This window comes from Mastigoproctus giganteus, chromosome 11 (assembly GCF_048544385.1).
Source record: "Mastigoproctus giganteus isolate SK-2022 chromosome 11, ASM4854438v1, whole genome shotgun sequence".
NCBI lineage: Eukaryota > Metazoa > Arthropoda > Arachnida > Uropygi > Thelyphonidae > Mastigoproctus > Mastigoproctus giganteus.
Window position 1 is genome coordinate 497,501 of NC_143585.1, and position 17,995 is coordinate 515,495.

The following is a 17,995-nucleotide window of genomic DNA, read 5'->3' on the forward strand; positions in this document are numbered from 1 at the left end:
AAACAGTTTATCTTTAAAATCAAGTGAAATTACCCTCTTCAATTATAAAAACCAGAAATATCACTGAAACCACTGCAATTAGCAGTTCTTTCAACATAATGAATAATATTGTATAAATGAATGAATAATGTTGACCATACATCTAAATGGTCAACATTATCTAAATGTATCAACATAATACATCTAAACCATACATAAAATCATTCCTCTGTTATCATCACTCAGCTCGAGCAAAGCAGAAGATTGACAACAAATATTAATAAAGAAGTAAATTGTATATGGCAATTTTTAGAATAAATTTTTCTTGAATATTTGTGTAATAATTTGTTTTTTATATAATCTGTGATTTAACCCCGGGGGCTCACATCTGGTAAGTATGGGCTTGGCACACGAAAGGTCCTGAGCTGGATATCATCATTCTTCTCTTTCTTGGTGATTCCCTTCTACTTTTCGTGCTCGCTCTCTCTCTCTCAGGGTAACTTGGGAATTTTTTTTTTTTTTTTTTTGCTGGTGTAGCATAAGTCTCAGGCTTCCTTACACCATATAGCTAATAATAATAATAATAATAATAATAATAATTGAGTACCTTTTCTAGAAGAGTTTTTTTTTTATTTAATATTGTAGAATGTTTTGTGATATGGGAAATATTTCGTGTTATTTTTTATTTGCAATATTAAAATTTTATCATGAAAAAAATATGTATCCATTATATTTCCCTAGTAAAAAAGAGAGATGAATAAAAAAGTGGCGCGTGTACCGAGCACGCACAGTAGATGGTTTTATGTCAGTCCTTTGCGTTTCTTTTAGGTATTTTGATTTGGACATTGAATTTCTGTAGAGCTTTTGTATTGTAATTATTTTATTGAACATTCGCAAATTTTTATAATTTCTGGAAGACAAGAAGATACAATGGATTTATCATAACTAAAGTAACTGATGTGTACCTGCAATTGCAAAGTATCTAATGTCTAGAAAATAGCATCAATTGAAGTACAGACCTTTAATTGAAATGACATACGCAGCTGTTCGAGCTATTTAACGGAAAAGTTTAAAAGAAAGGGAGAAAACAAAAGAGAACCTAGTCATTTAGAGAAAAACACTCTTCAATCACACGAGAATCGCTTGGCCATGGAAACAACTGGCACCTGGGACCACCGGGCATATGATAAAGCCTGTTGGTTGTTTACCAAGAGAAAATCCTCGTGCTCTCAAACACAAAAACAAATTATTTCTACATTTTCTGGCAACACAAACTCAAGACATAGGTCACAGCAGTGTTATTCACTGAATGGTTCAATGAATGCTTCATCCCCGAAGTGAGGAAATATTTGGAGAAGGAAGGGTTGCTTTCCAAGATTTTATTAATAAAAAACAATGCACCTGGCCATCCGCAGTCGATCAACATCGAAGTTCCTAATGTCCAGGTTGTATTTGTGACACCTACCACGACGCCACTGCTTCAGCCACTCGACCAGGGTATCATTAGGTGTGTCAAAGATGCATACACTCGGCAAGTTTTTTTTTTTTTTTTTTTTTTTATGTGAACCCCAAACACAAGACGTATTAGAAACCTATAGTACTTAGTACCATGCTTGGGTTGGAGGTTGAGAAGACGAAAGAAGATATTTGTTGACATTGGACTTAACATCTGTAGATTGTAATTTTAGGAAATACGTATGAAGGAAGGTTGTTCCAGAAAACGGCAGTTGAATGAATAAATGAGGAAGATGAAAAGTTGGTTCTGTGGGTTTGAAGTTGGACAGTAAATGGATGTTGGCAACACATGTTCGGACTGTTTTGAAAGAGAGAGAGGGAATTATAGAAGCCAATTCAGAAGAACAGTGGCCATGGAAGTATCTGTAGAAAGCGCATGTAGCAGAAACAGTACATCTGTGAGACAGCGAGTGGAGAGACTCTGTAAAAGATGAATAATAAATTAACCTAACTGCCCTCTTCTGAATAGAATCAAGAAACCTGAGAGAGGTTTTGGGGGCAAAACCCAAGATGTGGGAACAACATTCCATGGCAGGACGGATTTGCGATTTATACAGAGTGAGCAGCTGCTTGGAAAAAAAGTAACGGCGAGAGCGAAAGAGAAAACCAAGTTTTTTAGATGCAGAGGAAGCAATATTTGTAATGTGCTTGTGCCAAGAGAGATTACAAGTAAGGGTAATCCCCAAAAGAGATATATTATTTTGCCTAGAAATCGGAGTGTCACTAAAGTTAAGCAAAGGTGCAAAAGAAGAATCTCTTTTGCGAGATATAAGACAAGACTGAGTTTTAGAAGGGTTGAAATCAACTAAGTTGTCTTTGCCCCACTGGAGAATTACCTGAAGATTGGCATTTAAGGAAATGGTAGCAGATTTTCGAGAAGTTGAAGCTGATTGAGCAGCACAAGGTTTCTCAAAATGGAAAGTGGAATGCAATGTGCTATCATCAGCAAAACTATGAATAGGATTTCCAGTCAATGGAAGAAGTTCATTAATATACAAGAGGAAAAGAGTGGGAGGAAAGAACTGAACCTTGAGGGACACCGGCATCAGTGGAGAAGTTAGAAGAAAGAGAGCCATCTACCATCACCCTCGGTGAGCAATCAGAGAGAAAACTGGATAACCAATTACTAAAAACAGTTGGCAAACCATGAGATGGAAGCCTGTTTAGAAGACCTTTATGCCAAACACAATCAAAAGCCTTTGAGATGTCAAGTGCAACTACTTGTGTTTCACTAAACCTTTCCATTGAATTAGTCCATAAATTGGTAAAATAAACCAGAATATTACCAGTGGATCGACACTGACGGAATCGATACTGGCGATCGTTGATCAGACGGAAGGTTTCTAGGTAGTTTAAGAGTTGGCGGTTAATCAATTTCTCCATTACTTTAGAAACAGTAGAAGTAACTGCAATGGGACGATAATTGGATGGGAGGGATTTCTCACCCTTTTTATGAACTGGCTGGATATGAGCAAATTTCCAAGCAGAAGGAAAAACACCTTTGGAATAAGAAAGTGAAAAAAATGTGGCAAAGAATAGGAGTAAGTTCAGGAGCACAGGTTTCGAGAACAAGTGGAGAAATACCATCATGACCTGGAGCTTTCTTAGCATCAAGATTCATCAAAATCCTTCTGATATCCTTTTGACAGAAGACCACAGGAGGCATTGAATGGAGCGTGTTGGGAATGGTGGGAGGTGTTTTACCAAGATCATTAATACATGAGCTGGAAGAAAAATGGGATGCTAGCAGGTCAGCTTTATCCTTGGCTGAAGTGACAGAACCATATGGTTTGGACAGAGGTGGGAGCAGACATGGGCAAAGTTGTGGCCAATAGCTTTACCAAGAGGCCAGAATGCTCTGCTACCATTAGGGCAAGAAGCAAGTTTTCTACTCTTAGCCTGTTCAAACACTAGTTTGGACTGATTAATAACTTAGCATTAGCATTAGCATTAGTAGAGGCATTTGATGCAAGAAAGCAAGCTTATGCAGCATCAGCCAAAAAAAAAATAAAAAAAAAAAAATAACATAAATAAATAAAAATAACCACTTCCACTTCACCCCTCTGTTCGTTCGAAATACCTGTCCAGCTGAGCCTTAAACTTATTTAGGCTATCAACTTCCACGACAAGGGATGGAAGTCTGTTCCACCCACCAACCACCCGCTGGCTAAAGGCAAATTTCCGCACATCTATCCTACATCTGTCTTTCCTCAATTTGAATTTATGCCCTCTCAGGTGATTTTTCTGAGCTAGAGGAAGAATCCCATCAGCATTGAGCATGCTCAAACCATTCAAGGCTTTGTACACCTCTATCAGATCACCCCGCTGGTGCCTAGTTTCCAGACACTGTAATTTGCAAAACTTAAGCCTCTCTTTGTAAGAGAACCCCTTTGTCCCATTCACCAATCTAGTTGCCCTTCTCTGTACTTGTTCCAGCAGCTCTACATCCTTCCTGAAATGAGGCCTCCAGGCCTGTATACAGTACTCTAGGTGTGGCCTGACCATTGCCTTATACAAGGGAATAATCACCTCCTTATCCCTGCTAGAAAAATTCCTATATATCATTGACAATACACCATGAGCTACTCTTGCAGCTCGTCTGCACTGCTCAGAGAACTTCATATCTGCCTGCACCACCACCCCCAGGTCCCTTTCATTCTCTACCACTGTCAGTGTAGTACCACAGAGTTGATACGTTGCTCTGGGGTTGCTGTTTCCCATATGTAGTACTTTACATTTGTCAATGTTAAACTTCATTTGCCACCTCGAAGCCCATCTGCTCAACCTTTCCAAATCCTGTTGCAGCAGCATAGTGTCAGTAGTGTCCTTGACAACCCTGCCAACCTTCGTATCGTCTGCAAACTTGGACATTAAGCCTGATATACCATCATCAATATCATTTATAAATACAGAAAACAATAAAGGCCCCAATACTGAACCCTGAGGGACTCCACTAATAACATTAGTCCACGATGAGCAGTGTCCATTGATTACCACTCTCTGTCTTCTCCCCCTCAACCACCCCTTTATCCATAGCAGCAACTTGCCTCCAATGCCACACTGCTCCAATTTGTGCAGCAGTCTTCCATGTGCAACAGTATCAAAAGCCTTTCTAAGATCCAAGTATATAATATCAAAGTTATTCCCTGCATCCAGTTCTTTTGTGACTGCATCATAGTATCCAATCAAATTGGTCAGGCAAGACTTCCCCTTAACAAAACCATGCTGTGTCCTAGCTATAACTGAAGTCTTGTCTAGATGATCCTGCAGTGCTTCTTTCACCAGTGCCTCCATTAATTTTCCTGGAACAGAAGTTAAACTCACAGGTCTATAATTACTTGTGTCAGCCTTTGATCCCCCTTTGTGAATTGGGGTCACATTTGCACATCTCCAGTCAATGGGTACCTCCCCTGAGTCCAAGGAAGCTCTCATAATTATGGCTAAGGGTTTGCTTACTTCCTTTGCTGCCTCCTTTAATATAACTGGATAGATCCCATCCACCCCAGGTGCCTTTCTTGTGTTTATCTTCAACAATTTCTCCTCCACTTTGCTCTCAGTTATTACAAGATTCTCTAGCTTACTGCTAGAGTTGAATACACCTCTGGCATTCCCCTCGCTGAATAACTCCTCATGTGTGAATATCGATGCAAAATATTCATTTAGTTTGTTAGCTACCCGAGCAGGGTCATCAACAGTTGACCCATCGATCTCAAGTGGACCAATCTGATTCATCCCATTCCTTCTAGAGTTTACATAAGTAAAGAACTCTTTGCTGTTTTTCTTTGCATCCCTTGCCAAGGATCTCTCGTAATCTGCCTTCGCCTGCCTAACCTCCTTTGTAACTTGGTTACAGATCAACTTGTATCTATCATAGGCGTCCGTGTCACGCGTTAATTTGTATGTATCCCATGCATTTTTCTTCTCTGCCATATGCCTCATTAGTTCATCTGACAACCATTTAGGCCTAAACCTTGAACAATATTTCTTAGTTGGTATGTAAAGCCTAGTAGCTTCCACGATAAGTTCTTTGAATGCTTCCCATTTTGAATTTGCTGTCGGCAATATCATCAGTTGATCCCACTGTATAGAATTTAAATACTGTCTCAGTCCATTGTAGTCGCCTTTACGAAAGCAATACCCCTTCCCTTTACCCCTAATGGTAGTTACCTCTTTGAGTAACTCCCATTTCAGCACACTGTGATCACTGCCACCAAGTGGTTCATTTATCTGCAGATTCTTAATGCATGAAGAATCACTACTGATAATCAAATCAAAAGTATTACTCCCTCTAGTTGCCTCCCGAACATGCTGATGTAGAAAACAATCATCCAATAAATCCACAAAAGCCTTGCTACTGTGTGAGTGACCAGCCCCCAAATTCCAGTCAATATCTGGGAAATTAAAATCCCCCATTATAAGACTCTCTGATTTACTGGCCCACTATTTCTCTGAACAGTTTCTTATTATACTCATCAGAGTCATTAGGCCTATAGCACACTCCTACTCTCAATTTTGATCTCCCAATGCTTATGTCACACCAAACTGACTCGACACTGCACTGTCCAGCGATGTCGACTGGCTTCACTTCCTTGGATTTTATGTGTTTTTTAACTAATAGCATAACCCCTCCTCCCTTCCTATCCTGTCTATCCTTTCTGTAGACATTGTACTCCCCAAATTCCAGTTCTGCATTTCTTATATCTGTGTGACACCACGTCTCTGAAATCCCCACAATATCTGCCTTTGATGTTTTGAGCAATACCTCAAATTCATCAAATTTATTTACTAAACTCTTAGCATTGGTGTACACACAAGTATACATGCACCTGTTCTTTTTCTTAGCTACCCTAACACAACCCATGTGTTTACTTGTACCCCAATGATTCCCAGCAGTCTCTGAAATATCCTGCATCTTATTTTCCAGGCTGCGGCTCATTCCAATAGAAGCAGTGCAAGAATCACTTTCATCTCTGCCAGTGGCTACTGTTAATCTATTAGTCCTTGTATCCCCCCAATCTAGCAGTTTTCCGACCCACCTAACATTGCCTCGATAGCATCAGCAAACATTCTTGCACCCTTTCTATTTAAGTGTATCCCATCCCTGTAGAAGCAGTCTCTCCTGTTAACAAGTACAGACCTGTTAACAAGTCCTGTTAACAGTTGTTAACAAGTACAACTTCTTTACAATTGTTGAGAGTTTTGGTGTAGGCAGAAAATGAAACTGAAGAATTAGAAACAAGCCAATTACGATATGCAACATTCTTCTCTTGAACAGCCTTAGCACATTTATTGGAAAACCAATGTTAAGATAAAGGACGAGACTTTAAAGTGGAATGTGGGATAAACGATTAGCATTAGCAGACGCATTTGATGCAAGAAAGCAAGCTTATACAGCATCAGCCAAAAAAAAAAATAACTAAATAAATAAAAAATAACCATTTCCACTTCACCCCCTCTGTTCGTTCCAGATACATGTCCAGCTAAGTCTTAAATTTATTTAGGCTATCAACTTCCACGACAAGGATGGAAGCCTGTTCCACCAACCAACCACCCGCTAGCTAAAGGCAAATTTCCGCATGTCTATCCTACATCTGTCTTTCCTCGATTTGAATTTATGCCCTCTCAGGTGATTCTTCTGAGCAAGAGGAAGAATCCCATCAGCATTGAGCATGCTCAAACCATTCAAGGCTTTATACACCTCTATCAGATCACCTCGCTGGTGCCTAAGTCTCCAGACACTATAATTTGCAAAATTTAAGCCTTTCTTCATAAGAGCACCGCTTTGTTCCATTCACTAATCTTGTTGCCCTTCTCTGTACTCATTCCAGCATCTCTCAAGGCCAGTATACATTACTCTAGGTGTGGCCTGACCATTGCCTTATACAAGGGAATAATCACCTCCTTATTCCTGCTAAACAAAATTCCTATATATCATAGACAATACACCATGAGCTACTCTTGCAGCCTGTCTGCACTGTCAGAGAACTTCATATCTGCCTGCACAACCACCCCCAGGTCCCTTTAATTCTCTACCACTCTCAGTGTAGAACCACAGAGTTGATATGTTGCTCTCGGGTTGCTGTTTCCCATATGTAGTACTTTGCATTTGTCAATGTTAAACTTCATTTGCCATCTCTCAGCCCATCTGCTCAACCTTTCCAGATCCTGTTGCAGTAGCATAGTGTCAGTAGTGCCCTTGACAACCCGGCCAACCTTCGTATCGTCTGCAAACATGGACATTAAGCTTGATATACCATCATCAATATCATTTATAAATACAGAAAACAATAATGGACCCAATACTGAACTCTGAGGGACTCCACTAACAACATTAGTCCTCGATGAGCAGTGTCCATTGATTACCACTCTCTGTCTTCACCCCCTCAACCACCCCTTTATCCATAGCAGCAATTTTCCTCCAATTCCACACTACTCCAATTTGTGCAGCAGTCTTCCATGTGCAACAGTATCAAAAGCCTTTCTAAGATCCAAGTACAGGCATACCTCGAATAACGAATAGGATGCGTTCCACGAAATTACTTCGTTAAGCGAAACTTCGTTTTCAGAGGTAAAAATACTATGGCCAGAATAGGGATACGTTCCTACGTAAAGAAAATGAAAAGCTTTTTTTTCGAACAAAGAAAAGTTTTATTAAATAAACAGTCAACTTACATACAAAGTGAAATCACATTTTAAAATATGAGTCTAAAGTTGATTGTTTATGCTTTTTTCCTCTTTCATTTAACAATTGCCTATACGGAGTTACTGCATTTAACACTGAGCGCTTAACAATAACACTTCTTCCTAAATCAGGATCATTTTCACTAAAAAAATTCATTTAAGCACCTTTTTAAATCTTTGGTTGTTAACACTTTTTCGGCAGGAACTTCTTTAACTTCGTCTTCATTATCTTTGTCTTCGTTGCTAACAAGGTTTTCTAAATCTTCCACTGAAAGACCATCATCTTCTGCATTCAATAAATTCCTAACATCCTCTTCATCGACATTTTCGAAACCTATTGATTGAGCCATCTGGATAACTTCATTTCTAATTTCTTGGATGTTATTTTCTTCTTCTAGTACAACTTCTGGCCATATTTTGCGCCAAACTCCATTTAAGCATTTCTTAGTGACTTCTTTCCAAGAACTATCAATGTTTTCAATTGCGATTTTAGTGGTGTAGTTTTTCCAAAAAGTTTTAACTGTCATTTCCTCTTTATCCTCTAGTTCAGTTAAACTGCTTAATGTTCGACGCAGATAATAAGCTTTAAATGATGCTGTTACTCCCTGATCCAATGGTTGAATCAGGGAAGTTGTGTTTGCTAGAAGAAACACAACTTTGAGAGGAATGCATGTGTCCAAAGTGTTAAAATCAGTAGGATGTCCCAGAGCATTGTCTAACAACAAAAGAGCTTTTTCTTCAAAGTTGCTTTTTTTGACAATACCATTTTACTTCAGGACAAAAGTGGTTAACAAACCAATCAGTAAATAACTCCTTGGTAACCCACGCTTTTCTATTTGCTTTCCATATTACAGGTAAATTCATTTTTATGTTACCTTTTAACGCCCTTGGATTTTCTGAATGGTAAACTAATAACAATTTTAATTTATAATCGCCGGAGGCATTTGATCCAAAGGGTAACGTTAAACGGTCTTTGGCTGCTTTGAACCCAGCAACTGATTTTTCTTCAATAGAAATGAAGCTTTTTGTTGGTAGCCGTTTCCAGAACAAACCGCTTTCGTCAACATTGAACACCAAATTTGGAAAATTTGACGTTCAATTATTTCCTTTAGTTTTTCTGGAAACTTATTTGCAGCTTCTCCTGTTAATTTTACACTATGAATCCTGGCCCGTTTTTTAAATTTCTCAAACCAACCACGAGAAGCCCCAAAGGTTTCCGTAATTTCTTCAGTTTGTTTAGATTTCATGTGATTAAACTGGAATATTTTTTTATGTTAAATGGAGCTTGAAATTGCCGACTTCGTTATATCGAAGCTTCGTTATCAGAGGTAACGTTAACCGAGGTATGCCTGTATATAAAATCAAAGTTATTCCCTGCACCCAGTTCTTTTGTGACTGCATCATAGTATCCAATCAAATTGGTCGGGCAAGTCTTCCCCTCAACAAATCCATGCTGTGTCTGAGCTATAACTGAAGTCTTGTCTAGATGATCCTGCAGTGCTTCTTTAACCAGTGCCTCCATTAATTTTCCAAGAACAGAAGTTAAACTCACAGGTCTATAATTACTTGTGTCAGCTTTTGATCCTCCTTTGTGAATTGGGGTCAACATTTGCACATCTCCAGTCCATGGGTACCTCCCTTGAGTCCAAGGAACCTCTCATAATTATGGCTAAGGGTTTGCTTACTTCCTTTGCTGCCTCCTTTAATATAACTGGATAGATCCCATCCACCCCAGGTGCCTTTCTTGTATTAATCTTCAACAATTTCTCACTCCACTTTAGTCTCAGTTATTACAAGATTCTCTAGCTTACTGCTAGAGTTGAATACACCTCTGGCATTCCCCTCGCTGAATAACTCCTCATGTGTGAATGTCGATGCAAAATATTCATTTAGTTTGTTAGCTACCTGAGCAGGATAATCAACAGTTGACCCATCGATATCAAGTGGACCAATCTGATTCATCCCCTTCCTTCTAGAGTTTACATAAGTAAAGAACTCTTTACTGTTTTTCTTTGCATCCCTTGCCAAAGATTTCTCGTAATCTGCCTTCACCTGCCTAACCTCCTTTGTAACTTGGTTACAGATCAACTTGTATCTATCATAGGCTTCTGTGTCACGTGTTAATTTGTATGTATCCCATGCATTTTTCTTCTCTGCCATATGTCTCATTAGTTCATCTGACATCCACTTAGGCCCAAACCTTGAACAATATTTCTTAGTTGGTATGTAAAGCCTAGTAGCTTCCAAGATAAGTTCTTTGAATGCTTCCCATTTCGAATTTGCTGTTGGTAACATCATCAGTTGGTTCCACTGTATAGAATTTTAATTATGTCTCAGTCCATCGTAGTCGCCTTTACGAAAACAATAACCCTTCAATTTACCCCTAATGGCAGTTACCTTTAGCATTAGCATTAGTAGAGGCATTTGATGCAAGAAAGCAAGCTTATGCAGCATCAGCCAAAAAAAAAAAAAATCCACTTCCACTTCACCCCTCTGTTCGTTCAAAATACCTGTCCAGTTGAGCCTTAAACTTATTTAGGCTATCAACTTCCACGACAAGGGATGGAAGTCTGTTCCACCCACCAACCACCCGCTGGCTAAAGGCAAATTTCCGCACATCTATCCTACATCTGTCTTTCCTCAATTTGAATTTATGCCCTCTCAGGTGATTTTTCTGAGCTAGAGGAAGAATCCCATCAGCATTGAGCATGCTCAAACCATTCAAGGCTTTGTACACCTCTATCAGATCACCCCGCTGGTGCCTAGTTTCCAGACACTGTAATTTGCAAAACTTAAGCCTTTCTTCGTAAGAGAACCCCTTTGTCCCATTCACCAATCTAGTTGCCCTTCTCTGTACTCGTTCCAGCAGCTCTACATCCTTCTTGAAATGAGGCCTCCAGACCTGTATACAGTACTCTAGGTGTGTCCTGACCATCGCCTTATACAATGGAATAATCACCTCCTTATCCCTGCTGGAAAAATTCCTGTATATCATTGACAATACTCCATGAGCTACTCTTGCAGCCCGTCTGCACTGCTCAGAGAACTTCATATCTGCCTGCACAACCACCCCCAAGTCCCTTTCATTCTCTACCACTGTCAGTGTAGTACCGCAGAGTTGATACGTTGCTCTGGGGTTGCTGTTTCCCATGTGTAGTACTTTACATTTGTCAATGTTAAACTTCATTTGCCACCTCTCAGCCCATCTGCTCAACCTTTCCAGATCCTGTTGCAGCAGCATAGTGTCAGTAGTGTCCTTGACAACCCTGCCAACCTTTGTATCGTCTGCAATCTTGGACATTAAGCCCGATATACCATCATCAATATCATTTATAAATACAGAAAACAATAATGGACCCAACACTGAGCCCTGAGGGACTACACTAATAACATCAGTCCACGATGAGCAGTGTCCATTGATTACCACTCTCTGTCTTCTCCCCCTCAACCACCCCTTTATCCATAGCAGCAATTTGCCTCCAATGTCACACTGCTCCAATTTGTGTAGCAGTCTTCCATGTGCAACAGTATCAAAAGCCTTTCTAAGATCCAAGTATATAATATCAAAGTTATTCCCTGCATCCAGTTGTTTTGTGACTGCATCATAGTATCCAATCAAGTTGGTCAGGCAAGACTTCCCCTTAACAAAACCATGCTGTGTCTGAGCTATAACTGAAGTCTTGTCTAAATGATCCTGCAGTGCTTCTTTAACCAGTGCCTCCATTAATTTTCCTGGAACAGAAGTTAAGCTCACAGGTCTATAATTACTTGTTGTTGTTGTTGTTTGTTTGGTTTTTAGGAGCATTAGCAACTAAGGCCATATTGCTCCGGGATATGTGGTGGTCATTCCCTGACCTTTCCACATCCTCCGTATTTGGTGGTGACGGGCTCGAACCCCGGTCTAATCAAGAAGCGTGTGCTACGCACTACTGCTCCTTCCCACCTGGCTACGGAGGCGCCTATAATAATTACTTGTGTCAGCCTTTGATCCTCCTTTGTGAATTGGGGTCACATTTGCACATTTCCAGTCTATGGGTACCTCCCCTGAGTCCAAGGAAGCTCTCATAATTATGGCTAAGGGTTTGCTTACTTCCTTTGCTGCCTCCTTTAATATAACTGGATAGATCCCATCCACCCCAGGTGCCTTTCTTGTGTTTATCTTCAACAGTTTCTCCTCCACTTTACTCCCAGTTATTTCAAGATTCTGTAGCTTACTGCTAGAGTTGAATACACCTCTGGCATTCCCCTCGCTGAATAACTCCTCATGTGTGAATGTCTATGCAAAATATTCATTTAGTTTGTTGGCTACCTGAGCAGGATCATCAACACTTGACCCATCAATATCGAGTGGACCAATCTGATTCATCCCCTTCCTTCTAGAGTTTACATAAGTAAAGAACTCTTTGCTGTTTTTCTTTGCATCCCTTGCCAAGGATTTCTCGTAATCTGCCTTCGCCTGCCTAACCTCCTTTGTAACTTGGTTGCATATCAACTTGTATCTATCATAGGCTTCTGTGTCATGTGTTAATTTGTATGTATCCCATGCATTTTTCTTCTCTGCCATATGCCTCATTAGTTCATCTGACATCCATTTTGGCCTAAACCTTGAACAATATTTCTTAGTTGGTATGTAAAGCCTAGTAGCTTCCAAGATAAGTTCTTTGAATGCTTCCCATTTTGAATTTGCTGTTAGTAACATCATCAGTTGGGTCCCACTGTATAGAATTTAAATACTGTCTCAGTCCATCGTAGTCGCCTTTACGGAAGCAATAACCCTTCCCTTTACCCCTAATGGTAGTTACCTCTTTGAGTAAATCCCACTTCAGCACACTGTGATCACTGCCATCTAGTGGTTCATTTATCTGCAGATTCTTAATGCATGAAGAATCACTGCTGATAATCAAATCAAGAGTATTACTCCCTCTAGTTGCCTCCTGAACATGCTGATGTAGAAAACAATCATCCAATAAATCCACAAAAGCCCTGCTAATGTGTGTGTAACCAGCCCCCAAATTCCAGTCAATATCTGGGAAATTAAAATCTCCCATTATAAGACACTCTGATTTACTTGCCCACTCTATTTCCCTGTACAGTTCCTTATTATACTCATCAGGGTCATTAGGCCTATAGCACACTCCTACTCTCAATTTTGATCTCCCAATGTTTATGTCACACCAAACTGACTCCACACTGCACTGTCCAGCAATGTCGACTGGCTTCACTTCCTTGGTTTGGTTTTTATGTGTTTCTTAACTAATAGCATAACCCCTCCCCCCTTCCTATCCTGTCTATCCTTTCTGTAGACGTTGTACTCCCCAAATTGCAGTTCTGCATCCTTTATATCTGTGTGACACCACGTCTCTGATATCCCAACAATATCTGCCTTCGATGTTTTGAGCAATACCTCAAATTCATCAAATTTATTTACTAAACTTCTAGCATTGGTGTACACGCAAGTATACCTGCACCTGTTTCAATTTTTAGCTACCCTAACACAACCCATGTGTTTACTTGTACCGCAATGGCTCCCAGCAGTCTCTGAAATACCATGCATCTTGTTTTTCAGGCTTCTGCTCATTCTAATAGAAGCAGTGCAAGAATCTCTTTCACCTCTGCCAGTGGCTACTGTCAATCTACTGGTCTTTATATATTTATCTGAATATCTTGAACTTTTGCAACAAGTTAGCATATAAATATACAATACCCCACGAAGCTTTTTATAATTGGATAAATGTTACACTTCAAGACATTAAAAAAATTATTTCTAAAACTAACTACCTTTACAATAATTCGCATATCAAGTACTCTAACCTGAAAAAAGTCATCTCAGATTTACAACAAAAATTTATTATCACTCCGGTAGATAAGGCTTCTAATAACTTTGCTATCTTTTGCAAGCAATTTTATTACACCACCCTCAAAAAGGAAGTAGAAAGTAGCTCCACCTTTTTACGCTGTAATCTCGGCATTAATACTATCATCAAAAAAATTATAGCCTTGCATATAAAATTGCATACCAAAATTCGCAATTCTACTTTGCTTTTCTTGTATATGATAGCCAAATTCCATAAACATCCAGTTGGCTTCAGATTCATCACTAGTGCCAAAAAAAGTGGCTGTTATCATCCAGGTAAACAATTTTTCAAATTGTTAACTACCATTCTTATTAATATCCCTTCCACTTGGATCATTAACAATAACCACAGTATCACTGAAATTTTTAATTCCAATTCCAATACATAGTTTCCAGCATATTTAGTATTGAAACATATGACTTCACCAACTTATTTACCTCCTTATCGCATCACTTGATTGTTAATGTACTTCATCAATTGTTCCTCAAATACAAAAATGTTATACCAACAGATGAGGTTACTTGGAATAACTACATCAACCTCTGTATTCTAAACAATTATATTTACGATGGTAAATATGCTTATAAACAATCCATAGGAGTTCCCATGGGTTCACAAATTTCTAGCATAGTATCCACTCTATTTCTTCATTATTACGAACATCTATATATTCATAACAACCCGAACCTTAATTTTTATGCATTCCGCTATGTTGATGACATTCTTATTCTCAACATTCATTTTGAAAATATTGCTAAATCCATATATCCAACTGAACTCACTCTCAATAAAGAAAACCTTGGCAACCGACATGCAAATTTTCTAGATTTAAGTATTACTCTAAATAGTCCTCCTCTTCGTCATAATTTGAAACTATTCGACAAAAGAAGCAAATTTAATTTTAATATTATCTCTTTAACAAATTGGAACTCGAACATTTCGATTAAGGTTCATAAAAATATAATCTACACACAAATTATCCGTTTAGCTAATATTAGTAGCAATCAATCACTTTTCGCTGGTGCTTTAAATGATCTCTATACCAAACTTCGCAATAATGACATTCCTATTAATTTCTTAAATTTTATTATAAAAAATTTCTCTGATTTCATTAAAGAAAAATTCGGTTTCACCATGTTCCACCTTGATTAGGGTTAATTCGATACCTGTATAGTTGTATATTTGAATGGTGGTATTTCGACTGCTTGGAAAGTGATCACACATAATGACTTCTATTAGAACGATGTTCGTGTTCTTTCACTTCCTAAGTTTTTCTTTTCATTTTTCGTAATTTAATATCAGTATTTATTTATGTCCAATCTTATTTTCTCTATTTTATTTTAACCACAGAGGGCTCCCATAGTTCTCTTCTGAGCAACTCCACCATCGTTGTCATAGTTTTCCCTCTGTTTACATTCCATTCTTATTAATCATATTCGCATAATTGTATCTTATTAATCATGATCGCATAATTGTATCTTATTAATCATGATCGCATAACTGTATCTTCATTTCTTGATTATATCTCACTCAACTTATTTCTGCCAAATATCACAAATATCATAGGTATTTAATTTTTCTCCTCTTCATATTTTTTATTATATTTCATGTCTTTCACTCAAAATATACACTACAAGCTAGCAGTATTAATTTCCACTTCTACTAACACTCTCACAACCAAGGCCCTCTCTATGAGGTTGGGTACGTACACACCCAGCTTGCCTAGTATCCTTTAAACTCTTTTTCTTCTCTTTACATCTTTCTACTTTCTGATCTTCGTTTTTCCTTCCGTTGAACTATTAGGGTAATACGAGGGTGATTCGGACATTCTCACTTTTCTTATTCTCACTATCTTCGCCTCTATATTTTTAACTTCTTTTCCCTCCCCTACCTTGCATTGCTTCCTTTTTCTATACCGCTACCTTGTTATTCATTATTATTTAACTTACATACTTTTGATTTAAACTTACGTTCTTACACACTTTCTACTTAATTTATTAAATTAAACACCCTGCGTTTGCATTCTTACATACTATCAACTCAATTTATTTCTAAATACACTACGTTACTTAATTTATTAATCTAAATACACTGCGTTGGGGCTACCTCACTCATGTTTCTGAAGATTTAAAAAATTTTTTTTAAAATTTCAAAAAATAATTTTTATATCCATTTCATTTTTTTTTATATCCATTTCATTTCTATAGCGTCTCCATCAGCATGAGTTTGCATAGAAACACAGTGCTTGGTACATGATCAGGTGTAGCCCCCTGATGAAATACCTGATCTATGTACCAATTTTTAATTTTTAATTCTTTAATTTTTATTTTATAATTTTTATCTCTATTACCCTCCCCTCTTTTTCTTTCAGCTTTTGTACATATGATTGGCCTGTTAATTCGGCATTAATTCAGATTTAATTCTACTTATTTTTTTATTTATTTTTTTTTTTTATATAGGTTCTTAACATTCTTTTTCTCTTTTTTCTTCAACTAGGCTCGGCATTTTGTGTTTAATAACTTCTCCATCTATATTTATTTTATTTTACTTTCATTGGTGACACTTATTTATATACATGTATCCTGTTTTGCTGCTTTGCGCATTCAGGTACACGTACTGTTTTTCCTTGTTTTTTCCTTTTTTTTTTTTTTTTCCCTTCCACTTCTTGGTTTTCATATATATATATATATATATATATATAAAAAAAAATCACAATTATACAAGTGTAAATATTATTTAAATCAATATTTTAATTCAATAAATAAAGTAACTATGTGACTATCCTTTTTGCATCGCTCTAGCTTGCATTCTGTACACAGGATGAATGTAAAAATCAGTGAACTGAATAAATAATAATAATAATTTTAACAAAATATACGCATATGTACAAAATAAATGAAAGATCACTAGAGACAGTTTATCAGCTATTTATTAGCTATGACTTGTATCAGCTTCTCAAAAAAAAAAAAAAAAAAATTTACCTGAGTTATAGCCATTTGAATATTGTGAACGTGAACCTTTCATGTCTTGATGAGAGATATATGTTTCTTTATTGTAATACAAATCAAAATCACTAAAACAAAAAGAAAAAAAATTGAGAGAGAGACAGAAAAATTTCTTAAATATTGAGATCTATAATATGTACCAATATGCATCAGTATTCACAACTATAATTAGTATTAGTACTAAGATCACAATACAATGCAAGGAAGCAAAGCCAATATAGCATATGTCATAACAAAATTAATAATAAAATAAAATGGAGATATTAATATAAAGCTCAGGAGATATTTTATATTATTTTTTGTTCTGTTATATGGAGCTTAAGAGTGTACCATACTCACAGATTATAGAATTATTTCCAAGTTACAATATGCAAAATTATCTGCTGTTATATTGTACATAAAAATACAGGTTTTTTTCAAAAAATTCGTCTTATAAAAATTTTATAATGAACTTTAATTAAAAATAATAAAAACATAAGATAATTCAATTTTGAGTCTGCATGCCCAATGGGCGAGAAGTTTGTAAATAAATAAATTAATTAAAAATAATAAAAACATAAGATAATTCAATTTTGAGTCTGCATGCCCAATGGGCGAGAAGTTTGTAAATAAATAAATTAATTAAAAATAATAAAAACATAAGATAATTCAATTTTGAGTCTGCATGCCCAATGGGCGAGAAGTTTGTAAATAAATAAATAATTTTTTTTTTTCATAATGCAATGAATGGGACAGCTAACATAATTAACGTACTAATACCTATATTCTCTATATACTCTAATCCCTCTTTAAATCAACTTACTAATCCCTCTTTAAATCAACTTACTACATTACAAATAATGTAGTAAGTTGATTATAACTTCACAACCAAAATAACTTCATATTTGTCCCAAACTATTTATCTTTCCTGCAGGTGATATTCTTGAACTTGGACTTTCGAATTGAAAGCAATACATCAAT

At 37.2% G+C, this 17,995-nt stretch overlaps 1 protein-coding gene across 4 annotated transcripts in view; it reads right to left on the bottom strand.

The window, feature by feature from the left end:
- The window catches only part of LOC150077632 (epidermal growth factor receptor kinase substrate 8-like), a 432,910-nt gene that overhangs the window by 271,817 nt on the left and 143,098 nt on the right, over positions 1-17,995 (bottom strand). For 2 of the 4 annotated variants that reach the window (XM_090384186.1, XM_090384185.1), the window contains exon 3: positions 17,012-17,103. The exons of the other annotated variants lie outside the window; for them this stretch is intronic. In XM_090384186.1, coding sequence (XP_090240312.1) covers positions 17,012-17,103 — 92 coding nt within the window. The remainder of the gene's footprint in view (positions 1-17,011; positions 17,104-17,995) is intronic. 4 annotated transcript variants of the gene reach the window in all.